The sequence below is a fragment of the Empidonax traillii genome, unplaced genomic scaffold, assembly GCF_003031625.1.
Source record: "Empidonax traillii isolate 1590-97213 ecotype Southwest subspecies unplaced genomic scaffold, ASM303162v1 scaffold65:size4453928, whole genome shotgun sequence".
In the NCBI taxonomy this organism is placed as follows: Eukaryota; Metazoa; Chordata; class Aves; order Passeriformes; family Tyrannidae; genus Empidonax; species Empidonax traillii.
Genome location: NW_020955258.1, coordinates 4383964 through 4409797, shown reverse-complemented (window position 1 = coordinate 4409797; position 25834 = coordinate 4383964). Strand labels below are relative to the sequence as shown.

At 39.0% G+C, this 25834-nt stretch overlaps 1 protein-coding gene across 1 annotated transcript in view; it reads right to left on the bottom strand.

The window, feature by feature from the left end:
- The window catches only part of LOC114055692 (titin-like), a gene marked incomplete at its 3' end in the record, with an annotated part of 131673 nt that overhangs the window by 43573 nt on the left and 62266 nt on the right, over positions 1-25834 (bottom strand). The window contains exons 58-102 of the mRNA XM_027880087.1: positions 25537-25815; positions 25123-25410; positions 24651-24929; positions 24162-24443; positions 23294-23572; positions 22904-23185; positions 22159-22437; positions 21749-22036; positions 21265-21543; positions 20887-21165; positions 20507-20785; positions 20118-20405; positions 19702-19989; positions 18552-18833; positions 17559-17837; positions 17159-17440; positions 16751-17029; positions 16331-16618; positions 15830-16108; positions 15447-15725; positions 15087-15365; positions 14649-14936; positions 14203-14490; positions 11254-11535; positions 10695-10973; positions 10303-10584; positions 9900-10178; positions 9123-9410; positions 8698-8976; positions 8334-8612; positions 7960-8238; positions 7230-7517; positions 6785-7072; positions 5965-6255; positions 4960-5247; positions 3845-3937; positions 3446-3728; positions 3016-3196; positions 2584-2673; positions 2234-2501; positions 1875-2135; positions 1106-1315; positions 921-998; positions 778-804; positions 49-96 (exon numbers count right to left, since the gene is read on the bottom strand). Of these exons, the coding sequence (XP_027735888.1) occupies positions 49-96; positions 778-804; positions 921-998; positions 1106-1315; positions 1875-2135; positions 2234-2501; positions 2584-2673; positions 3016-3196; positions 3446-3728; positions 3845-3937; positions 4960-5247; positions 5965-6255; positions 6785-7072; positions 7230-7517; positions 7960-8238; positions 8334-8612; positions 8698-8976; positions 9123-9410; positions 9900-10178; positions 10303-10584; positions 10695-10973; positions 11254-11535; positions 14203-14490; positions 14649-14936; positions 15087-15365; positions 15447-15725; positions 15830-16108; positions 16331-16618; positions 16751-17029; positions 17159-17440; positions 17559-17837; positions 18552-18833; positions 19702-19989; positions 20118-20405; positions 20507-20785; positions 20887-21165; positions 21265-21543; positions 21749-22036; positions 22159-22437; positions 22904-23185; positions 23294-23572; positions 24162-24443; positions 24651-24929; positions 25123-25410; positions 25537-25815 (11433 nt within the window). The remainder of the gene's footprint in view (positions 1-48; positions 97-777; positions 805-920; positions 999-1105; positions 1316-1874; positions 2136-2233; positions 2502-2583; positions 2674-3015; positions 3197-3445; positions 3729-3844; positions 3938-4959; positions 5248-5964; positions 6256-6784; positions 7073-7229; positions 7518-7959; positions 8239-8333; positions 8613-8697; positions 8977-9122; positions 9411-9899; positions 10179-10302; positions 10585-10694; positions 10974-11253; positions 11536-14202; positions 14491-14648; positions 14937-15086; positions 15366-15446; positions 15726-15829; positions 16109-16330; positions 16619-16750; positions 17030-17158; positions 17441-17558; positions 17838-18551; positions 18834-19701; positions 19990-20117; positions 20406-20506; positions 20786-20886; positions 21166-21264; positions 21544-21748; positions 22037-22158; positions 22438-22903; positions 23186-23293; positions 23573-24161; positions 24444-24650; positions 24930-25122; positions 25411-25536; positions 25816-25834) is intronic.

Below are 25834 nucleotides of genomic sequence, written 5' to 3'. Positions count from 1 at the left end.
CCTTCTGCTTCAGTGCAGATATAGAACAAATACGGTTTATTGCCCTACCTTCAGCTGGTTTTTGAGCTGGAACTGCAACCTTAGCATCCGGAACATCTAGAAAATCAAAATGTTTGATTGACTTAATAAATACTACTAATAAAAAAATTCTGTATGCCTTCCCCTAGAATAATAGTTCACGGTGCTTTAATTTTTTTTGTGTAACACACAAGGATTGTATCTTGCTCCTCAAGAATAAGCTAGCCAAACAATGGATAACTGGTTGTATTAAGCTTTTCTGTCCAGACTGTATAATGTTGCATTTCATTTCTAAGTAATTCTTGCCGCATTTGGAGTAGGTTCTTAGGAACATTCAAAAAAGAAAATCATTACATATCATAAGATGATTGCTAGTCATTTTGCCTTCTTGGTTATTTTTTTCAGTTGTGCAGAGGACATAATATGTATTAATTGATACCTCTTCATTGTTCTATTCCTTAGTAATTCAAACAAAAATAAACTTTGGTATTTTAGAAAATGTGGCATCCTATACTGTACAAAATAGGTTCCCTATTAACGTCACTTATGATGGAGTTATCACAGTATTCATTGCACCTAGTTATAAGAATAAACAGTTCCACATATCTATGGATGAGGAATATTTTTTCCAGGAATAGGTTTTACTTACTGTAACCAGCAAAAAAAATATTTGAAAATAAAAAATAAAGCAGATCAATGCACTAAACCTATGACAGAGTATAGACAGGATCCTGTGTCAGTCTTGCACATGAACTTTACCTGGTGGCTTCAACTCCAGTTTGATTTCTGCAAAAGAATATTAGATTTCTTTTAGGTCTTGATTGATTTTTCCAGAATCATGTTTCAAACAAACGAATCTGCACATATTTATGACCACAATTTTTTTTAGAAAAGTTGCTAACCTTTGGTTACCAGATAGAGCTCTGCAGTGCTTCTTGCTTCTCCTCTTGGTTCAAGACGAGCAATTACAGAATATACACCTGCAGCAACCAAGGATGTTGGTATTTATATGCTTTTATCATTCAAAACCAGACAACAAAATCAGATAAAAGAACGGTACTAGAACAGATTTTCCATGCATATTTACCTTCATCTTCTGCATTAACATTGTGAATAGTCATATAATGACAACGACCTTCACTTCTGAAGCTGTACTTGGGACTCTCTCTCAGTTCAGTGGGGCCTTTATACCATGTCACAACTGCATCATCAAAGGACACCTCGCACTCAAAGGTTGCAGACTGGTGTTCGCTCACAACAATGTTCTGTATGCTCTTCGTGAACTGAATTGGTTCCGCTGGATTTAGAAACAAAAAAGATACCGTTATTACTCACCACGCCATTTACCTTTGCTAGTTCCTTCTCATTTCTTTTTAATTATAACAGCTAAATTATAATGAGGTAATAACAATCTTGAACGAGTAGAGTAAGAAAACTCCATCTTCTATGAAGTTTTATATATAAGAAGGAAGATTAGAAGACATAAGAGTGCAACTATAACAAGATTGCTGTGCAGATACATTATATAAGAGTGGTCATTAAGGAAATTAAAGATAAAGAATAATTAAGAAAGAGAGAAAGTCCAAGGAAAATATAAGAGTATCAAAGAAAATAGAAGCTAGTATGACCCAGATTGTTTGCAGGCCAGGGGAAAAAATTAATGATGGTTTAGCCAAAAAACCTAATGTACCCAAGTACTTCAAAGAGAAAGGACAGTAAAATTTGTTATTTAGTCCATTTCTAAGTTTGAGAACATGTCTTTCAGAAATTATTTTTATTTTCATTTGTTCTGCTAATGGAACCTCCAGAAATTGTCTATCACTGTTGTAATAAAGAGATTCTATATATTCACAAACCTTCAATGGCCAGATCTGCCGTTGTTTCTAGGCTGTCAAGTTTGCAGGTATACTGTCCTTCATCTTCTGTTCTAACATCCTTGATGATGAGTTTGTGTACTTTGTCAGATACTTGTGTTGAATATCTCCCTCCTATCTTAATAGGTCTCCCATTTCTGTACCACTGAGACTTGGCATTTGGGATAGAGAACTGACAAGTCAGTGTGCATGTTTTTCCTTCCTTGAAAGTAGTGTCATGAAGATGCCGTTCAACTGCAGGTTCTATTGGCATGTTAAAACATACATTTTAAGCAGAGATCAGAGAGTGGAATAAATAAAATGTAAATTAATTCAAATACATACTTCAAAATTACACTTACCAATTACAGTTAGCCTGGCACTGGCAATGTGTGGTCCACACACTATTCTGAAATTTCCCTGATCCTCAGGCTGACAGTTCCTAATTCTCAGTATGTGGCGATCACCTTCGATTCTAATTTCATATTTGTCATTGGAGTCCAGTTTCTGGGTTCCCTTGTACCATGAAAGTTTAATTTCTGGATAGTTAATTTTAATCTCACATTCAAAGATAGCATCCTCATCTGCTAAAACCGTCTGATTTTCAATGTCTCTGATCAGAGTAATAGGCTGAAAAATATTAGTTTAAATTAGTTTCAAGTTCTCAGCTACGGGTTTGAATACTTCACAGATTAGCCCAAAAACATATTACCTCTGTTTGTGAGAGTCGTTGCTGAATAAAAGCTACAAGTTCATCAAACTCCTGATCTTCCCTTTGAGCTTTTTCTGTGAGCTCAATTTCCTATAAAATGCAGAATATACTCAAAGATTAAAGAATACTAAATGTCAAGCTGTCATGTTTATCCAATATAGAATTAATTCCTACATCAATTTTCTGTAACTGTTCTGTAACTAGCATATCTTCCCATCCTAACAATTACAGTGAAGTTGAGAAGACAGAACAGACTTAGCCAGACTTCTTGGATTTGAGCATGCAAGAAATTGAGAATTGTTCGTAAAAGAACTGAAGAGGAACCAGAAATTCCTGCACACATCATAACTTCAGAGCATGGACATCAAAGTCTGTTCAAAGTAACCATGTTACCCCTAAGTAAGCCAATGCTGCAGTCACACTGTATCTTACCAGTCTATGGCTTTCTTCTGCTTGAGTTTGCTTTAGTAACTCAAAGGCTTGCAAGAGGCCACGGAAATCTGTAATTCCATACATGCGAGCATATTTCTCATATTCTTTGGGATCTACATTTTTGAGAAGTTCCAAGATATCAATAGGTTGCTCTTCCTCTTCTTTCTTTTTTGTTGGAGTGCTATGCAAATCAATAGCATAAGTTAAATATACGGCATTTCATTCCTAGAAAGCTGTTTGATGAGAAATTTCATCAGCTTAGAACTGCCTTGTGCAGTGGAATCCTTTAGCACTAGTCAGGTGCTTCTGTTTTTAGTACAGTTATTCATATTTAATAAATATTTCAAATTATATCTTGTCCTGAGATGTACAAGAAAAAAAGTTTCTTCTGTGTTGATAGTAAATTAATCTGTAAAAAATTTCAATATACCTTTTTAATTTTGCCCTGAGATCCCCTTCAACAACTTCTTTCTTTCTTTCTTCTACTTGTAGGTTTACACTCCTCTCAATTTCACCATGTTGGTTGAAAGCTACACATTTGTACATGCCAGAATCAGTTTTGATTGTGTCCTTTATTTCTAGTTTGGCTTCATCTCCTCTCTGCTGGATTATAATGCGGCCTCCCTGGTTGAGTTGCCTCCATTTTCCCTTCATCCATTTAACGTTTGGAATTGGATCTCCTCCAACTTTTGCCATAAATGTTGCAACAGATTCTGCAGAAAGATGCAAATGGGAAAGCTAAGCCTTTCCACCTCTTTATGACAGAGGGACATAAACAAAAGGTGTGGGCAAATAGAAGAGAAGGTACTGTTTTGAAAAGAGTTCTTACTTTCCATGACTTTGATACTCTGAGGCTCTGACACAAAATAAAGTTTGCCTTCCACTTCTGCTTTCTTAGCTGCTGGTGCAGCTGCTGGTTTTTCTAAAAAAACAGAGTCAAATAGTTACAACAGATGGTTTCACGTAATAGTTTATATTCATGCGTGATGATGCTTCTGAAGGAATTGTAAGAAAAGGAATTAAGTCCTGAGATGGAACAAAATACTATGCGAGTGATAAAAATGTAAAATAATTTAATACTGTTTTAATCAACCTGTATTTTACTTTAAATTGTATTTTACAGATGAGACTAAACACTGTGGATCATATATTGAGCTGTTCATTAACTTCAGTCAGGTAATTTTACTCTACATGTTTGCAAATTTACGGGTGGGTATGCAAATAAGAAGCCTTGTTCTCTAAAATGGATTAGTTTTTAGTGAGATTTTCTGTTTTCAGTGTATTTCTGGATATTACCCTGTAAGAGTTACTTGCATATTTTTATCAGTGGTCTGTTAGATTTTTTTTTTCTCATTTATGTAGTTCTTAGCCTTGTGGCTACCCATGTAGTGAAAAAGATACTGTTTGTACACACTACTGAACTCTTGTGTCTTTTATGCAATGGTAAGGCAAGATCTACTAGGAAGGACTATTTATCTTCAGCTAAAAGATTAAAATGTCAGAGTTGTAACAGTCTTGAAACAACTAGCCTCCAAGGCCATATGCTCAATCAAATGTCTTCTGTATTTTTCTTTAACACCACTGTTCAGATCCTTTCCATAAAATATGCATCTCCAAGTAATTCCACACATTTAGCTTTCATTTTTCTTAAATTTGAAACTAAATTCTTTTTTGTAAGAATATACTACTGATATAATATATACTGATATAATATACTACTGATCTGACACTGATCTCCCACTATGTCACTATTTACATATAAATTATTTTTAAATAGACTGTTCTACCAGACCATATATTTTCACAAAGAACTAAGTAATAAAAATTGTTTGTTATGAGATTATTGAGATTAATAACTTTTTTTTTTTCCATAGAAAACAAACTGGGATAGAATTTTTGTTGACATTTCCATTTTATGCCTTGATTTTTTCCATGTTACTATACCTTTAACTGTCACTTTAGATTTGCAAGTATCAGTGCCAGCTGCATTGGAAGCTTTGCATACATATTCTCCTGAATCGGATTTGGTAACTGCAGCAAGTTCTAGAAGAGCTACTCCATTGACAAAGCTGAAGTTGCATCTGTCTGAAGCTCTTATTTCTCTCCCTGCTTTCAGCCACTGAATCCGGATTGGCTGTGATCCTTGGACATGACAGCTAAGCTGGAGTGTGTCACCTTCCTCTCCTGCTGCTGACTGAAGAGGTTGGTCAAAAACTGGAGGCTTTTTAGGTTCTGGAATATGAAAATGCTTGAGTGAATACTCGGGAAAGTGTGAGCAAGAATATAAGAGAAAGATAAATACATGCGACTCTCAATGACGCAATGGCAAGGAATGGAGGAGGATAAATAGAAGTCTAAGAATGTCAATCATAATGTTAGAAAATGAAATAAATATCAAGAGAGCATGAGACCATGTTTCCTATATAAACATGAGAGAAATATTTTTATCCACTCAGTAAGAATCTTTACATGTAAAAAAATAGTATAAGAACTACAGCACCATTAGGCTGCAAAACTATAGAAGATTATTTAAAGAAAAAAAACCATGAAAATCTTCTGCAAGACTATTATAATGAAGTGTCATGCTGTCACAATTCACTGTCAACCCTGCCTAAACTTAATATAAGTGCACAAAATCCCTCTTATTCCATGGAAAGAGAATGATTAAAAATTCAATAAAAATGTTACAAAGATTTCAATATTCACTTTAAATCAGCAATAGCAAATATTGAAAAAGAAGCTTATTCCTGAAAAATAATGGGGGTTTAAATCACAAAACTAAAAGAATTGCTTGATTTTGCAGTTCAACTAAGTTTTATCACATCCATCTCAGGACAAATTACTGCTGTTAAGGTAAGTATAACCAGCCCATAAGAGAGAGCCTATATATTTGCAGCTAAATAAAATAAAGAAAAGCAAGAAGTAAAGAAAAATAAGACTTTAACCAACCTCTGATAACAACAGAAGATGTACTCAACACGCTTCCTGCTTCATTGGACACTTTACAGGTATATAAACCAGCATCTGATTGCTCAACGGCCTTTATATGCAAAAGCAAGATATTGTTTTTGAAAGATATTTCACAGTGAGCACTTGAATGGACTTCCTGATTGTTTTTATACCAAGCAACAGTCAAAGGCTGAGAGCCAGAAACACGACCCTCAAGTTTAAGTTCATTCCCTTCTGTTTCTTCTACAGCTTCAGACAGTTTCTTAGTAAAAGTAGGAGGAGTTTTTCTTTCTGTAAAAAAAAAAGAATAAATTCCATGAATCGAACTTGAGATGAAAAGTTCTAAGGAAAATGTTTCAAGAAAAATTTGAACATTGTGAAATTATTTGCTCTCATTTAAACAGGAAATAATTTTAAGGGGAAATTATGCTTAGATGAGCAACAGGTGTCTTCCTTTTACAGTCACTGTCATAGTTGATTTTCCTATTTGAAAAAAAAATTCTCTTATACTGATTTAAGCCAAACACCATTTAAAAAACCCCAAGAGTTTTGTCAAGTTAAGAAAGAAATAGGTCAAAGCCTATAAAAAAGAAGTAGGCCAGAGCCTATAAAGAAAGTAGGCCAAATAATATTTTATTTCTCTTCCCACTATTGTTAATGACCCTTCCTAATCCCCTCAAAACACCCATAAGTATCTCCACATAGGTACTTTAGGATACATCTAAAAAGTTTTCTCGAAGTTATCTAGCAGTAATAGGGCTAACATTCTTTATAATTGAAGGAAGAAAAATATAGACATAATGTATTATCTATTCAGTACCTTTAACAGTCAGTTGAGCTGTGCAAGAGTCCTTTCCAACTTCATTGCTAGCATAGCATGTATATACTCCAGAATCTCCCCTGTCAACTCTCAAGATGGTCAAATGGGCTGTATTGTCTACATAACTGATCTGATAATTTCTTCCTGTTCTAATCTCTTGGTCATCTTTTGCCCAAGTGACTCTAATAGGTTGTGTTCCAGAAACATGACACTCAAAGTCAGCGCTTTCTCCAATAATACCATCCACAGGTGTAACTGGGATGTCAAAGAATGGAGGAGTCTTCCCTTCTGAAGAGTGAAAGAAATAAATAAAAAAAATCACTTTAAAATCTTAATTTACTTTAAATCTCTGTGAAATAAGCATCTTTTGTACAATAGTAAATTCATATATAAAACCAAACTTAGTTTTTAGATACTTCAATTAAATATTTCACAGGCCACCAACCTGTTAGGATAAGCCTGCCACTAGAAGAAGCAGTCCCAATAGCATTGGTAGCTGTGCAGGTATATTGCCCAATAAGGCTCCTATCTGCCTTCAAAATCTGGAGAGTTGCTACATTATCTACGAAGGATGTGTGAACATTGTAGTCCTCTTTTACACGTGCACCATCTTTAAACCAAGATACTTCGATGGGTTCTGAACCAGCAATGCCACAATCAAACGTAACTGGTAAGCCAACAGTTTCATGAACATCTCTTAATTTTCGAGTAAAAGAAGGAGGAAGTTTACGCTCTGTAAGAAAACAGGTATTGTACAGTGAGGTCTTTGAGAAGATATGCAAAATATTATTCAGCATATCATTTATTTTGAATGTGATGTGACAAGAGCCCTGTGCAAAGGATTGTAGGAAAATATATAACCATTCTGCCCTCAGTTTCACCCAGTGAGCCTATTCAATCTTCAGGACTGCTAATGGTGGAAACTATCAAAGAAATATCCTCCGTAGGGAAAGAAGATGCAGAAGCTTGTAACACTACAGAAGAGCTGTGGTGACACTTTTCAAGTAGCTTTACTGGCAGGCCTTTGTTAGTAGAAGACAGTGCCAAGGGTATCTTACACATCAAGAAACAGTAAAGTGTTTTACAAGGAAGAGGTAATCTTTGTTCTATAAAAAAAGCAGAGCATACTTAAGAAAAATAGGCCATATTCTTGTTTTTAAAACTGAAATATTCACCTTGAACTGTAAGCAAAGATGAGGAAGCAGCCTCCCCAACAGTGTTTTCTACTTTGCAGATGTACTCCCCACTGTCACTACTGTCTACCTGGCTGAAAACCAGAGTAGCAATTTGGTTCTTAAAGTGCATTTTCATAGTAGCAGTTCCTCTCAGCTTTGTATCGCCTTTGTACCATGACACAATCATTTCTGGTGTTCCAGCAACCTGGCACTGTAAGGATGCAGAATCCCCAACAGTCACCTTTACTGGCTCCAAGGATGTAATGAAGTAAGGTGGTTCTGAAGGACAAAGAAACACCATTAGCATAAAAAGATAGTGCACAATGATCATAAGAGTTCAAATAACTCAGTGGAGTGATGGTGTCTTGACGCACCTAGTATTGTGATTGCACCATGACAATTATCTTTCCCAGAATCATTTTCAATATGACAAGAATACTGCCCCTGATCTTCTAGTTTGCTGCTAGGGATTTCCAGTATGGCAGATGTTTCTGTAGTGGTGATGCTACACTTTTCAGAGTGAGTTATGTTTACTCCATTTTTCTTCCATGTCACTGAAATTGGTGGAGTACCCGTATATGTGCATTCCAAGATCAAAGTTTTCCCTTTCTCTACACTTAAATCATTCACTTTCTTCACGAATTTGGCTGGTTCTATAAAGAACAATGAGAAGAAAACAAATTAAATAAAGGCAAAAGATCATCTTTATAAGCATAAGAAGCAATACTCTGGACAAACCTTTGACAAACAGATGTGTAGTGCAAGAAATTTTTCCTGCCTCATTAGAGACCTGGCAAGTGTAATCTCCACTCTCAAGGGGATTTACATCAAACAGCTCCAGTTCTGCAACTGAATCTTGCAAGGTGATATTGCATCTGTGTCCTGGTACTAGTTCAACACTGCCTCTGAACCATTTAACTTCCAATGGAGAGGAACCTTTTATGATACTAGTAAAGGTTATGTTTGCCCCAGATAAAACATCCAGTGGTTCGGGTTTCTTCACAAAAGATGGTGGTTCTAAGCACACAGATAAAACAGAGAAGAAGTACATTTGAACTTCTTTTGAAGAGCACAGTAATGAGAAATATGCAATAAAGCAAAAAATTAATTTTTTCTGAAAATAAATGTGTGCCCTCTGACTCCGGCTTTTTATTGATACTGACCTCTAACACTCAAAAATGCACTGCATTCATCAGACCCTGCTACATTAGTTGCTGTGCACAAATAAGTTCCCATATCAGATTCCTGAAGTCCATTCACTTTCAGAGAACAGGTATTGTCTGTAAGGGTAGCCTGATACTTGTCTCCACTGGTAATCTCTTGTCCATCATGAAACCAGGAAACCAGAATAGGTGGTGACCCATAAACTTTGCACTCCAGTACAGCAGAAGAACCCAGCTGACCATAAGTTTCTTTCAGTTTTCTTGTGAAAGAAGGAGGTATAATACGATCTGCATTTGTTTAAAAAAAAAAATTAAAAATTACCATACAGGGTCTTAAAATGCAGAAAGTTCTCCATGCGTAATAAATGAATGATCTTTCTTTTGCTGTAGCTGCATTAGCATTCTGCTGCTATGCACCTAAGTATTTGAAAAATAGATAGTTGATTTTTAAGGATATGCTGGAGCTTTCATTCAAAATTTTTGAGGGACACCTTTTATTTTTGCTTTTCTTTTTCATAAGCAACAATATTGCACCAGCTGTCCAAGAAGACAGGTAAATTTAAGCTGAAGAAATCAAGTCCTTTCAGTAACTTCTGCCCCTCAAAGTTTAGGTAGGCATCTATTACTGATGCCGGTCAAAGTAGCATGCCAAGTACTCCTAAGATTGCACAAGCAATAAGTCTCTTAGGTTACCAATCACAATAATTACTTTGCTATCTGAAGACTTTGTAAAAGAACCAAAAGATCATATGTACTCAGAAAGAGCAGTCAACTAACCTGAAACATGCACTGAAGCTGTGCAGCTGCTTTTACCAACACTGTTTTTCACCTCAAAAGTATATTCTCCACTGTCTTCTAGTGTTGCATTGAGGATCTTAAGCCCAGAAACTTTGTTGAAGAAACTGATTTTATATTTATGGTCAGTGGACAGCTCATTACCATCTTTAAACCACCTAGCAGTAAGCTCTGGTGTGCCATCTACTGTGCATTCCAGAGTACAAGAGTCTCCAGCTGTAACTTTGACTGGGCCTGGCTTCTCTACAATGACTGCAGGTTCTGCAATGAAATGCAAGTCAGAAACATTTTTAAATCAACAGTGCAATAGTTGTTATCATTATAAATAAAATTTAAAATTTAAAGAATTTTAAAACACTCTGTGTTTTTATTTCATGCTACCAACCTAGCACTTTCACTGTGGCAAAGCATTCCTGAACTCCAGCATCATTTTTTATCTGACAAATATATTTCCCAGCATTGGTTGGTTCTGCAGTTCCAATCCGCATAGCTGCAATGTTTTCTGAATAGGAGATCCAAAGATTATCACTTTCTCTAATGATTTCCCCTTTGTCTTTTAACCACAGAACAGAAATGGGCTGTGATCCTTTTACTTCGGCCTGAAGTTCAATTGACTCTCCAACTACGACAGTGAGATCACTGAGCTTCTTCACAAATGTTGGTGGTGCTATTTAAGAGAAGATATTTAACAGTAAAAACACATGCCAGGAGCGGAAAAGTAGGAGGAGAATGACAGGAACAAAGAAATGTCAAGAAGGTGCCAATCTTTGTACAAACCTCTTAGTGTTACAGAGCCAATACAGGTGTCACTTCCCACATCATTTACAGCTTTACAGTGATATTCACCAACATCTGCAGTATCCACACTAAGAATGTGAATACTAGCTGAGTAGTTCTCAGACATGACCTTATACTTCTTGCTGCTCCGAATTTCTCGTTTGTCTTTATACCATGAAATCTGGAATGGAGGAGTGCCCTGAAGCTCACATTCAAGGTGAATATCAGACCCTTTCAAGATCTGGACTGGATGGGGTTTCTTGATAAAAATGGGGGGTGCTGGGGAAAAAAAAAAAAAAAGAAAACAATTGTACTTTATGTTGTTTGAGCAAAGTAGATTGAAGAGGACAGATGGTTCAAGTAACTGTTTTGATGTCAAATAGTAAAGATAAACAATGGATAAGAAAGATCTCCCACAGAGATCAGAAACAAGCAAAACATTTGTCATCTAGTCAGACAGGTTTTGCCCTCTCTGACAAAAGAAAGTGGGATTTAAGAGATTTTCCACAAAGGAGGACTCTTACAGCTAGAAAGGGAAGGAAAGAACTGGGGTTCTGACCTTTTACTCTCAGTGAAGTACTGGTGCTTGCACTACCCGCCGGATTCTGAGCTTCACAAGTGTAGTCACCACTGTCTTCAACACTGAGGTTGTGCATTTCAATGACTGCCACTGAATCCACAAAGGACATTCTGTATTTTTCACTGGGCTGAATCTCGGTTTCACCCTTGTACCAGGTGACTTTGATTTCTGGAGATCCACCTACTTTGCATTCATACTTAACGGAATCGTGCTGTTTCACAAGTTTTGAGGAGTCTAGTTTCTTAATAAACCTTGGTGGTTCTGGAAAGCCAAAAAGGGGAAATGATGCTTTAAACTGCACTGATTCTTGGAATAAGCAGGGAGATAAGTAAACAAACTGTAAACTTTAGGGACTTATGAAAAAAATCTGATTTTGCAATGGTTATGAATTGTTTTACATGATTTTAGGTTGGTCCAAAATCTAGATAAGAAGTAAACAAGTTCTCTATATGTATTTCAATTAGTTTCTCCTTACTTTATTGACCCACTGTACCTCTCCTTGTACATATTTACTACTTATTCTTTAAGAAATATCCTCTTGTAATACATGACTAATCAAAATGCCTGATGCAAATGCAAGAATCCAACTGTTCAGACAAGCAACATTAGTAAAAGCATGTATGTTGAACATTAGAGCAACTGCTTTATATCTTAAGATGTGATTAATAGTTGATATAGTCAATAAATGTTTCTGCATTATAACCTCTGACACATTTAATGCAAAGCCAAATATGAAGTTGCATGTAAGGAATAAAAGTTAAGGAACTTGCATAGCAAACAAAAGAGCTTCAAAATAATTATGCTGAGAAGAATTATGAGATGACTAGTATTCCAGAAATTGGTGTTAAATGTCCTGTGACTGAAACGTAAACCAGATGGTTACATTTTGTTCCACAAGTAGAAGAAAGGAGTGGAGGTTTGACACTTCTCATCAAAAGTTACCATATGACTATGGTACTTGTGATATTAGAATCACAAGACTCAATGCTCATGGATCAATGATATAACCAGTAAAACCAAGAGGTGGTAACGTGGGCACAACAAACAAATCTCTCTGCAAAACAGGATGTAGTGCCACTTTGCACCTCTGTCTGTAAAGCGTAGGAAGAACATCTATTTTATTTGGGGTTACTTCAACCGGTGGGACAATTGCAGAACATCCTGTGTTGTTAGAAACAGAACTTCCTTAGAGTTTCTAAAAATATAAATAATGGCTTGTTAACATCGGGACTCTCAGAACCTTAGCAATTAACTATCAGATTTCCATTTGAGAGGAGGTTGATTATATATCTGCATATTAACAGTTGTTGAGTACTTACACTCTAATTCCACTCCTTTCAAAAAATGAGGATATACATATTAGTAAGGTATATATTTAGAATGTAAAGTAGTTTCTGGAACATAAAGAAATTGTTAAAACTACAGACTGGGAACATTAGATGTTAAAATGTGAAAGTTAATAAAAAACTGGCAGGTTTTTAAGGTCAATTGAACAAAAGATCTTAATTCTACAAGCAAAAGGTTGGAGGCCACAGAAGTGAGGCACCATATGCTCAAATTAAACACATGCAAAACAATACACACAAAGAGATTGTCCTACCAAGCTCTATAGAAATAGGCTGAAAACAATGAACATCACTGATTTATCAGCCCTGGGGAAAATCTAATGGACTGAAGTGACTGTCAATGTAAATTCAGGATCAAAAAATAAAATAATAATCCTGAAAAAAAAACCAACCCAGGATTTTATGAATAAAGATTTGAAGGGTAAGAAAATAGACAAGGTCAGTTGGGATCATTTTATGAATGGTAACTCTGGTCAAATAAACCTATCAGCAGTTATAATTAAACAGAATTGTGATTGCAGTGGAAAGAAGCTTCAGATCCTTTAAAGAGATGAGATTTCTTACTATAATCTGTGAATTAAGCCACATAATACAGCATCCCTATTACTGAATTCAGGTAATTCAGTCTTATGCACTCTTCCCACCCCCACTAAGAAAAATCCCTATGGCTAGAATATACTCGATATATTCTTGACATTTGTGAAGCAATTAATACAAAATCTTGCTACTGATAGTTCAGCTTCCTGTGCTATTTGTCTTAGAGAGTAAAAGGATTTCATCTTAAAATATTTTTCCCCCAAATTCCTACAGAGAAAAAAGGAAAAAAAAAAAAAAAAAGGAAAGAAAGTGCTAAACTAACAGGCAAATTTGACCTCAACATAATCTAAGTAGTGTATTTTACATTTCTTCTTTTACAAAATTAGTAAGAATAAGATACCCAGAACAGCTATTAATAGTTCCCACCTACTTTGAGGAAATTGCACTAATACACAAGTGTCACTTGTACCAAGAGAGTCTGATCCAGTAATAAATTTAGATTTCACTTTTAAATGCACACACTATGTGAAGTGAAGTGTTGGTGGAACAGATATCTGTTACCAAGTTTGCTCTCAGATCCTCCAGACTTGCTGTCTAGAACAGCAATTTTCAGTGTTTTCAGTCTGTGAAAGAGCAAAACTATTTGTTGCACACCCAGTACAAATACTTTTAAGCCTCATAAGTGAGCTGAGTTTCTCTCAGTTTCTTTCCCTCCCATGGGCAACCTAGTGTGTTACTTCTGGAGAAACACTTCAGAAAGCTAGATTTTGCTGGCCAACATGACCATTCATAAAGGCGCAACAGGATACTAAATCAGAGTTAAATTTCAACGGAGAAATCCCTTGGATAAGAAAAATCACTCACTACACTAGATCAGAAGAAAGATGAATAATTATTTAAGTAGTACAATAAGATTTAAGTGAAATAAGACATCTTAGTGTAGCCTCTTGTGAAGGTTGTTAACTGCACATCTCCATTCGGGACTGTTTTTTCCAGGTGTGTCTTGCAAAGAAAACCTTATGAACACTAAAGCCCACAGTAATACCTTGTACAGCCAGCTGAGCTGCGCATGCATCCTTTCCAACACTGTTGCTGGCAGTACATGTGTAGAGTCCAGCATCCCCTTTACCAACTTTTAGGACTGTCAAGCTGGCTGTGTTTTCCACCAGTGTCATTTTGTAGTTGCCACCAGGACGAATTTCTCTGTTGTCTCTGGTCCAAGTAATCCTCATGGGAGCAGAACCAGTCACATGGCACTTGAAGGTTGCACTTTCCCCTAGTGCCACATCGATAGATACTGGCTTGATGTCAAAGAAGGGAGGTTGTAGTTTTTCTGCAAAGAGGAAAGCATGGCAGAGCTCATCCCTAAGCCCTCCTTACCACTCCATGCCCATCGTCCCTTGCCACCATACAAAGGATAGAGTGGGAAAAGGTGTGGGGTAATAAAAGAGTAAAGACATAAAACTCTTCATTAAAGTGTGAGCTACAAACCTGTGAGGAGAAGTTTGGCACTGGAAGATGCAGTCCCCAGAGCATTTTGCGCTGAGCAAGTATACTGGCCACAGTAAGCCATAGTAGTTTGCAAGATTTGGAGAGTCGCAACGTTATTTAAGAAGGCTGATTGCATGTTATCACTGTCACTTAAAAGAACCCCATCCTTGTACCAAGACACCTGGATAGGCTCTGAGCCACTTATACGGCAGTCAAATGTCACTGGGGCGCCAACCACCTCCTGAATATCTTTTAGTTTTCTGGTGAATGCAGGGGGAAGTTGACGTTCTGTAAAACAATAATAATCACCACTATCATTAGGAAGTCATCCTGTCAACCTAGAATTAATTAACTTTGAAATTCTTAAGAATCCATTCCTGTAGACAAAAAAGAGTTCCTACAAACTACCCCAGAAAAGAGTGGCCCTTGGCCCATCACCTTTAACAACAAGCAAAGCTGTGGAGGTGGCGAAGCCAACGCTATTTTCCGCTTTGCAGATGTATTCTCCAATGTTGCTTTCCTCTACAGTGGAGAATGCCAGTGTTGCCACATTGTTCTTGAAGTGCATTTTGTAAGCTTGTGTTGATCTGAGCTTGGTGTCATCTTTATACCAGGACACCTTGATTTCTGGCGAACCACCAATCTGGCATTTCAAGATCAAGGGCTCGCCAACCTTCACCTCCACACGGTCCAGATGTGTGACAAAATAGGGTGGTTCTAGGGAGGGAGAGAGCATGGTGAGCAGAGACACAGCATCACTGGGGTGGGTGTCTTAGGAGAATCAGGGGTGAGGCATACCTAAGATGGATACAAGGCTGTGGCAAACATCCCCACCCGCCTCATTTGCCACCTCACAGGTGTATTCGCCTTCATCATTCTTTGTGCTGTTGAAGATTTCAAGAATGCCAGATTTTTCAGTAATTGTAACACTGCAGCGTTGGGACTGCGCAATGGGCATTCCATTTCTTTTCCAGGTGACAGAGATGGGAGGGGTGCCTCTGTAGCTGCTTTCCAGCACAATGGACTTCCCCTGCTCCACACTGAAATCACTTAATTTCTTCACAAAGACTGCAGGCTCTGTGAGGAGGTATAAATCAATAGTGAGAGGGACAGAAGGGGAAGAGCTGCAGGCAGAGCATGAAGGAAGATAATTGTGTAATCATGCACACACTCAAACACACCTTTAACAAAGAGCTGGGTTGTACAAGAGGCACTGCCAGCATCATTTGTGACCACACAGGCATAGTCCCCGCTGTGGCCTGGCTCCACATTGTACAGCTGCAGCTGTGCCATAGACTCATTGAAAGAGATGGAGCAGTTGCTGTCTGGCACCAGCTCCCTGATGCCTCGAAACCAGGTCACTTTGAAGGGAGTACTACCCTTGATGTAGCTGGTAAACATTACACTTGATCCAGGCAAAACTTCCTGGGGATCGGGTGTCTTCACAAAAGAAGGTGGTTCTAAAGATCACGCAAAGAAGTGAAAGAGGGAAAAAGATGTTAATAGGAGAGTCTCTGTAAGGAGGCAAACTGGAATGGGTTTGAGTCAAGAAAAAAAAAAACACAGGAAAAAAACCCAACAAACAAAACAAACATGAAAAAGAAACCATGGAAAAGCAGAGGGAAGAAAGAGAAGCGGGAAGAAGAATTTTGGTGAAAGTGCTGTCGTATCCTTGCACTGACCTTGTACAGTCAAGAAGGCACTGCATTCATCAGATCCAGCCACATTGGCTGCCACACAGGTATATGCCCCTGTATCTGTGACATCCAGAGCATTTAGCTTCAAAGCACAAACATTATCCAAGAATGAGATTTCATATTTTTCTCCACTAACAATCTCATTCCCATCTTGAAACCAGGACACAGATATGGGGGATGTGCCAGACACTTTGCACTCCAGCAGCACTGAGGATCCCAGCACCCCATTTGTTTCCTTTAATTTTCTTGAGAATGAAGGAGGAACAAGACGATCTAAGTAGGACAGGGCAGAAGAACAGGAAAAGAAAGGTTAGTGTTGTGGGGGTTTTTTCAGTGGAAAGAAAAGGGGGAAAAATAAAAGCTTCCTTTAAAGACAAATGTGAACAACAAAGACATAGAGCTGACCTGAAACATCAACTGAAGAAGTGCAGCTGCTGTCCCCCACTTCATTGTGCACCTCAAAAGTATATAAGCCCCTGTCTCCCCTGTCTGCAGAAAAGACTTTCAAAGTAGATATATTGTTGAAAAAGGTAATTTGGTATTTGCGGTCACTCCTTAGTTCTCTGCCATCTTTGTACCATTTGGTGATAAGTTCAGGTGTTCCTCCTACTTTACACTCCAAGGTAAAAGGATTACCAGCCATTACCGTGATCGGCTCGGTCTTCTCTAAGATGACTGCTGGTTCTGAAATAGGAAGATTTGTGTGTCACCAGGAAATCTACCCTCACACTAGTGAGCAGAGGATATAAGCAGAGAACAAAGGCAATTTTGCAAGTTGTAAGATATAGTACCTGTGAAGTAGGCTATACCCACCTAGGACCTGTAAAAAGGCAGAGCACTCCCGCATGCCAGCATCATTTTTGATCTGACAGATGTACTTCCCAACATCAGTTCCCTCTGCACTGGCAATCTCAAGAGTTGCTATGTTGTCCATAAACCACATTTGAACATTTTCACTCTCCCTAATAACTTCACCCTTATCCTTGAGCCAAACAACTGAAATTGGTGGGGATCCTTCTACCACTGCCTGCAGAGCTGTTGGCTCCCCGATGAAGATTGCAGTGTCACTCAGCTTCTTGGCAAACCGTGGGGGTTCTGATGGTAAAAACAAGGAGGCAGAGGACAGTTAATCATACATGCCTGCTTGAAAGAGGGACAGCAAGAAAATCAAGAAAAGAAGGAAGTGATGTTGTTTATCCTGTAGCATACAAACCTTTGAATTTCACTGGGCAAGTGCAAGTGTCGCTTCCCACCTCATTCATAGCTTTGCATTGATATTCTCCAGTATCTTGAGATTCCAGATTGAGAATATGAAGACTGGCAACGGAGTGCTTTGCTGTGACCTTGAATTTCTTGCTGCTCCTGACCTGCCTTCGGTCCTTGAACCAAGCCACCTCAAAGGGTGGGGTCCCTGCTATCTCACACTGGAGGATAACATCTGAGCCTTTAAGAGTGTCCACAGGGCTTGGCACTTTGCTAAAAACAGGTGGCTCTATAAAAAAAGAATCACATCTTAATATGTGAGCCTGCTTCTCTGGGTGGGTTTCTGAAGAGTAACAGGAGGCAACATATTCAGGAAGGGAGCCTACATTTATTCTTGTAAACACGTATTTAACTTTTAAATATTTGGCTTGATGTCTAAAAAATCCCAGCAGTCCAAAGGGCAGAAAATGTGACATTTCTGCACCTGTTTGGAGTCATTGTTTTGTGTCCCTCGCCAAAAGCCACTCTCCCTGCTCTCCAGGATCACATTCCAGCTTTCCTCCCCACTCTTTCTCGTCATGACAGCTACAATCAGTGAAAATCAGCTACACAGCCTCCTCTTCCGTCTTAAATTTTATTCCTGTCAGGATCACTGTGTATAAAGAGGAGGCAGAGGGATTGCTGAAAAGTATTTCCAGCTCCCTCACCATGGCTGGTGATTCATCTAGTCCTTGTGATTTAAAAAGCTTGCCTTGTTCAGCTTTCAACTGACTTAAATGGAGAGACAAGGGAATGGCTGCACAGTGCTCAACACCCACCACAATTTCCTGCTTGATCTCTGCTGCATAAACAAAGCAGCATTTCAGTGTGAGACCAGATGGAGAGACACTGTCCCAGCAGTTACCAGCTTCTCCAGCAGCAGCTCCCTGTCTGAGGGATGTGCAGCTGGGAGCAGACCCTGGCAGCCAGGGATTCTGGCTGTGTGTGAAGCCATGCTGCTAACCTTTCACTGCGACTGAAGTGCTGCAGCTGGCTGTGCCAGCAGAGTTATGGGCTTCACATATGTAATCCCCGGCATCTTCAGTGTTGGCACCCAGGATGGTTAGCATCGCCACGGAGTCTACAAAGGACATGTGCAGCCTGTCGCTCGCCTGGAGTGCCTGATCATTTTTATACCACACGATTCTGATCTCTGGTGTGCCACTGATTTTACATTCAAGTTGAACTGTGTCCCCCTGCTTCACGAACCGCAAAGCTTCAGGCTTCTTGATGAACTTGGGAGGTTCTGCAGAACAGAATAAATATGTAGAGAATGACAGTATACCTGTTTGCCATGTGAAATCTACAGTGCTGAGCAAGAGTTCTAGGAGGCACAAGAGTACTTCAGAACAACAAAGAAAGATTGCTACAGCAGCTGGCTGCATCCCCACCAGAATTTCCTCTCAAGAAAAGACAGAAGATAGAAAAAAGAAGGCAAAGACAACAACTAAAACTATGTTCTGCCAACTTTGGACCCTGCTGCATTGGACAGATGAAGCTATAGAAAACATACGAAGGAAGGTTACTCCATCCAAGGGAAATTTTGCTGTTACCTTTAAGGGGTAACAGGGTTCCCAGGTCACCATGAAAGATTTGACAAGCCTTTCATCCCCAGGAGCAACAGAAACACGGTAGGGATAGTTTCACTTGCTTACACAAATTTAAAGTATATTTCTGCATGAAGAAATTCAGTGATGCATAATCTAGATTAAATCAACAATTCAGAACTCCAATTGAAACCTTCAGCAAAGCTAAAAGAGTTTGCTGGCGAACAATTGCAAGATACTGTATTTACTTATCACTGTTTTCCATATAGTAGTAATTACTATGAATTAATATCAGAGAGACTGTAGCTTAACCATAAAGATAAATAAAAAGCAGTGTGAGTGCAGTTCTCCCTGCAAACAGGTTCCCAGAGAGAGATATTTGGCAGGCACAAAAGGCTTCTACTGTTACATATTGTGATGGGAGAAGGTAACTTTACGGTTTATGTCTGCTGTCTTGAAAGCTACTTGCTATATATTTCTGAACTAGAAATGGTAGAAGATGAGGCAAAAAAGTCTCTTTACCCAAGAAAAAGAAAACACACAAACAAAGGTGATTTAATCTTATACCTTTGACAGTGAGTTGGGCTGAACAAAAGTCTTTCCCAACTTCATTACTAGCTTGGCAAGTATATTGGCCAGAGTCTCCTTTACCCACTCTGAGCACTCGAATGTGAGCTGTGTTGCCTACAAATGTAATATTGAAGTTTCCTCCAGTTCGAATCTCCCGACCATCCTTGGACCAGGTTATGTGTATTGGCTGGGCACCCGTAACGTGACATTCGAAGTCAGCACTTTCTCCAAAAGGCACATCAATAGATTCTGGTTTGATGTCAAAGACAGGTGCTTGCTTGGGTTCTGGAAGCACAAGAAAACCGTGTAATACACCCCACAGAAAGGTTAACCCAACATACAGATACCATTGCATGCATGAAATGAGAGAGAGCAGCCTGTGATCCAGGCAAAAATTTTCTAAACCAACACACCTGCCACTGTGAGCCTAGCACTTGAGGTGGCAGTGCCCACAGAATTGGTGGCTGTGCAGGAGTACTGCCCAGTATGATTCATCTCGGTTCGCAGCAGTTGCAGCACTGCAACGTTATCTACAAAGGATGAGTGCACATTGTGGTCATCGCTCAGTGGAACCCCATCTTTGTGCCAAGTCACAGTAATGGGTTCTGAGCCATTGAGCCGACACATAAGTTTAAGGGGTAAACCAGCAGGGTGCTCGATGTCCTTTAACTTTCTTGCAAAGGAAGGTGGTCGTTTGCGCTCTGGAAGAAAGCAAGTAAAGGATAAATACTCCGCATTAAGCAATTTTTTTATAGTTTTGTGAGAGAAAAAGAATTTTATCAAGCTAATATAAAATCATCACCTTGAACTGTTAAGAGAGCCTTTGTAGATGCAGTTCCTACACTGTTTTCTGCCTTGCAGATATATTCTCCAGTGTCGTTGCTAGCCACTTTGTTGAAAATAAGTGTAGCAACGTTGTCTTTAAAGAACATTTTGTACTCAGGAGTAGACCTGAGTTTTGTGTCACCTTTGTACCAAGACACAGTAATTTCTGGTGTTCCAGCAACACAACACTGCAGTGTTGTATAGTCCCCAACTGACACCTCAAGAGGTTCCAAGTGTGTAACAAAATAGGGAGGCTCTAAAAAAGAGAAGCAATTAGATAGGGTCATTGTCGTGTCAGGCCTTGGAAAGCATACACTTGAAAAAAAGGCAAGAAAAAGAAGCAAAGGGAGCACACACCTAGGGTAGAGACTACAGCCTCGCAAACATCTCTTCCTGCCTCATTTTCAACCTGGCAAGTGTATTCTCCTGAATCTTCTTTGGTGCTGTCAAGTATTTCCAGGATGCAGGATTTCTCTGTGGTGGTGATGCTACACTTCTGAGATTGTGTGATGGTGTGGCCATTCTTCTTCCATGTCACAGAGATGGGCAGGCTGCCTGTGTAAGTGCCCTCCAGGATGATGGGCTTGCCAGGTTCCACATACTGATCACTCAGTTTCTTCACAAAGACAGCTGGCTCTAATGAAAGGTAAGAAGTCACAAATGTTGAACACAACATGCAAATGGAGAGAAGGGAACAATATTTTAAGGTAAAGAGAGAGATCTATCTTTACAAACCTTTTACTGTAAGGTGTGTTGTACAATTTGCCCTGCCAGCATCATTAGTCACAAGACAAGTATACTCTCCACTCTGGGGAGGAGTTACATCAAATAACTCAAGCTCCACAACAGACTCCTCCAAGTAAATACTGCATTTGTCCCCTGGCACAAGCTCATTGGCCCCTCTAAACCAGATGACCTTAAAAGGAGGGGTTCCTCTGACAACACATGTGAAAGTGATGCTTGTGCCTGGCAATACATCCAGAGGCTCTGGTGTCCTCTCAAAAGAAGGTGGCTCTAAAGACACAAGAGAAAAAGAGAGGTAAGACAGGTTGCTGCAGCATAACTCTGGCATTTCCACACACTATTGAAGACAAAGAGCAAAATCTTTATTTTTCAGTCAATAATTTTCCCCAAGAATATTTACAAGAGACTGCAGGCAATTTCAAGAGAGAAAGAGAAAAGAAGAGCTCAGAGAGCTTCCTGGCCATCATATACTGACCTTGTACGGTCAATACAGCACTGCATTCATCTGAACCAGCTACGTTGGTAGCTTTGCAGGTGTAAGTTCCAGTATCTGAGTTGCTCAGTGAATTAACTTCTAAAATACATAGGTTATCTGAAAAGGAGATTTGATGTTTTTCTCCATTGACTAACTTAAGTCCATTTTGGAACCAGGCAACAGATATAGGAGGTGAACCTGACACTTTACATTCCAGCAGTGCTGATGAACCCAGAACACATGGGGTGTCCTTTAGTTTTCTTGTGAAAGAAGGAGGAATGATTCGATCTGCATAAGAAAACATAATAAATCCAAGGTTAGAGAGAAAATGAGGAAAGGAATGGAAGAAAGGACAGAAAACATAACCAATCAAAAGCTTTTGTAAAAGATAGACAAGATACCCAACCAACCTAAAACATCAACCGATGCTGTGCAACTGCTTTTCCCCACATCGTTTTGCACTGCAAAAGTGTACAGTCCACCATCTTCCTTTTCTGCATCCATAATTTTAAGTGTAGATACGTTATTGAGGAAAGTAATTTTGTATTTTTGGCTGCTGGTCAGCTCTTTGCCGTCCTTGAACCACCCAGTGGAAAGCTGTGGTGTGCCTGCCACTTTGCACTCCAAAGTACAGGCATCTCCTACAGTTACTCTCATTGGCTCTGCTTTCTCTACAATGACTGCAGGCTCTGTAAGGAGAGATGGGTAATGTATATGGTGAAAACAGGATTTGATTAGTAGCAGCTTTAAGCATTATAGCACTATAAGATGGAGTTTACACATTTGATACTAAAGAAATTTCAATTTGTTAGAATGGAATTTTTTCAGCTGGTTTTTACCATCCTTTGTTCTACCTCAAACTGGAAATTTCAGGTGCTCTAAAAAATGAAGTACAAATATTTTAACCTCCTAGGAGAAAAATGCAACTGCCTGTTCCTCTCCAAGCAGGCATGAACTGTTCCTTTTACCCCTATCCCTGAACAACTGGAAATACAGAACCTGACTGCTGCTTGTTTGGGGAGAGAATGATTCTCTGTTTCGATTGTTCTGAACTCAGGGGCATAAGCAAAGTACACTCAGGGCATAAGCTGACACTAAATAGCCAAGTTGCTAGCTTTAAAATGAAACTTTCAAGAATTTGTGCTTTTTACTAACCTAGAATAGTTAAGGTAGCCATACACTCGCGACTTCCAGCGTCATTTCTGATCTGACAGGTGTATTTTCCAGCACTGCTTGTTTGCGTGCGCACAAATTGTAAAGTTGCAATATTTTCCATAAATGTGATCTTCGTGTTTTCACTTTCTCTAATAATTTCCTCTTTGTCTTTAAGCCACTGCACAGAAATTGGCTGGGAGCCCTCCACTCTTGCTTGTAACTCTACTGGTTCACCAACCACAACAGTCATGCTGTTTATTTTAGTCAAGAATTTTGGTGGTTCTGAAGAAGAAATATGCAGTTACAGTAAATACTCACAGTGTTTACTTAAAGAAGAGCAATGCAGCACCCTTGGGAGCACTGTAGAAGGTACATGTACCAGTACTTTACCTTTCAGCTTCACAGGGCAAAAGCAAGTGTCACTTCCTACATCGTTCTGTGCTTTGCACTGATATTCACCAACATCTGCAGCTTCAACATTAAGAATGCGAACGCTTGTCTGGTAGTTTTTGGCTGTAACCTTGTATTTCTTACTACTGCGGATTTGTCTCCTGTCTTTGTACCAGGCAACATCAAATGGAGGTGTTCCTGAAATCTCACATTCCAGGCTAACCTCAGATCCTCTGACAATGTCTACTGGAGAGGGTTTCCTGCTAAAGACAGGAGGTTCTAACAAGGGAAGAAAGGAACATTTTTAGAAAGGAGTCTAGAGCTATTAGGCAAACAGTTTACTTATACCAGTTTCTAAACAATGCTAAGAATATCTTCAGAATGGGCAAGGGCTTCCCTCATTTTCTGGGCACATTATGAAATTAACTTGCCCACAGGTGAACATTCAGAGCCCTCAGCTCCTCTATACAAAAGGTAAACAGAAGGGTGACCCTTGGCAGAGAGGGTACAGTCTCATTTATCTGGTAGTAATCTCCCACACATGGTGTAAAACTGACACTAGTCAGTTTATGTCTGTTCTTTTTCTTCATATTTCAGCTCCTTTATGCAGCAATCCCCACTATGATCTGTCTTGGATATTTAAAAATGTAGAACTGGGGAACAACTAGTTTAGAACTCTTCTGCATAAAAAACATCATTCTAGTTCAGGCACTGGAAAAGAAGATGAGGGGCATCAAGAAACAAACATGACATGAAGAAAAGGGTACTCCTGAAATAAGAAATTAAACCCATCTTCCTGTGGATTACCAAGGGGTACAACCACCAGGGGAAAAATAGGATGCAGTCAGAGAACAAGAGAACAGCTAACCTTTCACTGTGACTTTGGTGCTACAGCTGGCCTTGCCGGCAGGGTTGTGAGCTTCACAGATGTAGTCACCGCTCTCATCAGTACTGAGATGATTCATTTCAAGCACAGCCACAGAGTCAATGAAAGACATCCGGAATTTTTCACTGGCAACGATTTCATGGTCATTTCTGAACCACACTACTTTCATCTCTGGAGATCCACTTACTTTGCACTCAAGCCGGGCTGAGTCACCCTGCTTGACTACTTTTGCCGCCTCTAGCTTCTTAGCAAACTTGGGTGGTTCTAAAAAACCAAAAAAGGGGGGTCAGGAAGGTCTGAAGTAATACTGGAAAAAAAATATGGGGAAAAAGAGCCAAACAACTATGGGTTACAAGCACAAGATAGGGAATTCACTTGGCAGTGTATCAAAGATCGTCAGGGTGGGTTTGGTAAAAAGGAAAGAGAAGAAAGACACAAAAAGACTGCAATACAACAAGAAAGAGTGCACACCTGTTACCACCAATGTTGTAGTGCAAGAGTCACTGCCAACGTCATTTGAAACATGGCAAGTGTAGTGCCCACTCCTAGAAGTATCCACTGAATAGAGGGTTAAGAACCCAGTTGAACCTTCAATTCCAATGAAACAAGTTGGACCAGATACAAGTTCTAAATCTTCTTTGAACCACTTTACTGTAAAGGGTGGTGTTCCTTTTAGTGAGGCCTTAAACTCCACTGTGGAATCTGGGATGGCTTGTTGGCTTTCGGGTTTTACTAAGAAGCTTGGTGGCTCTGGAGTTTTTAAGAAAAAGAAATATTCAGTTACATCAAAAAGGTCTAAGAATGAAGAAAGTTAGTGAGGCAAGAATGGAGACCAAGTTTTTAGTATTAACATTAAGATGTATAAGAGTGTTATGTTAGGACAAGATTTAAGGTATTTTTTCAGCATCTATCACAAATAAGAAGTAGTAAAAGAGTTTCAAACCTTTCACAGTCAGGACAGCACTGCAAGAATCGTTTCCAGCAACATTAGAGACACTGCACGTGTAATTTGCACTGTCTGCCAGCTCTAGATTAGCAATCTCAAGTGACATAGTGTTCTCATGGCACAGACTTCTATATTTTGCACTGTCAGTTATCTCTTTTCCATCCTTAAACCATTTTGCAGTAATGGGGAGTGACCCAGAGACTTTGCACTCCATTTGGATAGAAGATCCCAGAACAGTATCCTTTTTGGTTAGCTTTTTGATAAATACAGGAGGAATTGATTGATCTGCCCAACAAAAAAAAAAAAAATGCAAAAACACACTGGTTAACTTCTTGCTTATCTTTCACAGAAATGATTTTTTTTTTCCATTCCCTCACTGGATTGGCAAATTTCCCGTATGTCAATACAAACCTAGCACAGTCAGAACAGCTTCACAGGTGCTACTTCCAAAGTCATTTTCAACCTTAAAACTGTATGTACCACTGTCCTCCTTTGATACAGGTTCAATCCTGAAACTGGCCACATTATTTTCAAAGGTCATTGTGTAGTATCTACTGGGCAGGAGCTGTTTACCATCTTTGTACCATCTTATTCGGAGCTCTGGTGTCCCAGCCACAGTACACTCCAAAGTCACGGGGTCTCTTTCAGTGACTTTAAGTGATTTAGCCTTTTCTATGATCTGTGCAGGCTCTGAGGTATAAAGAGTATA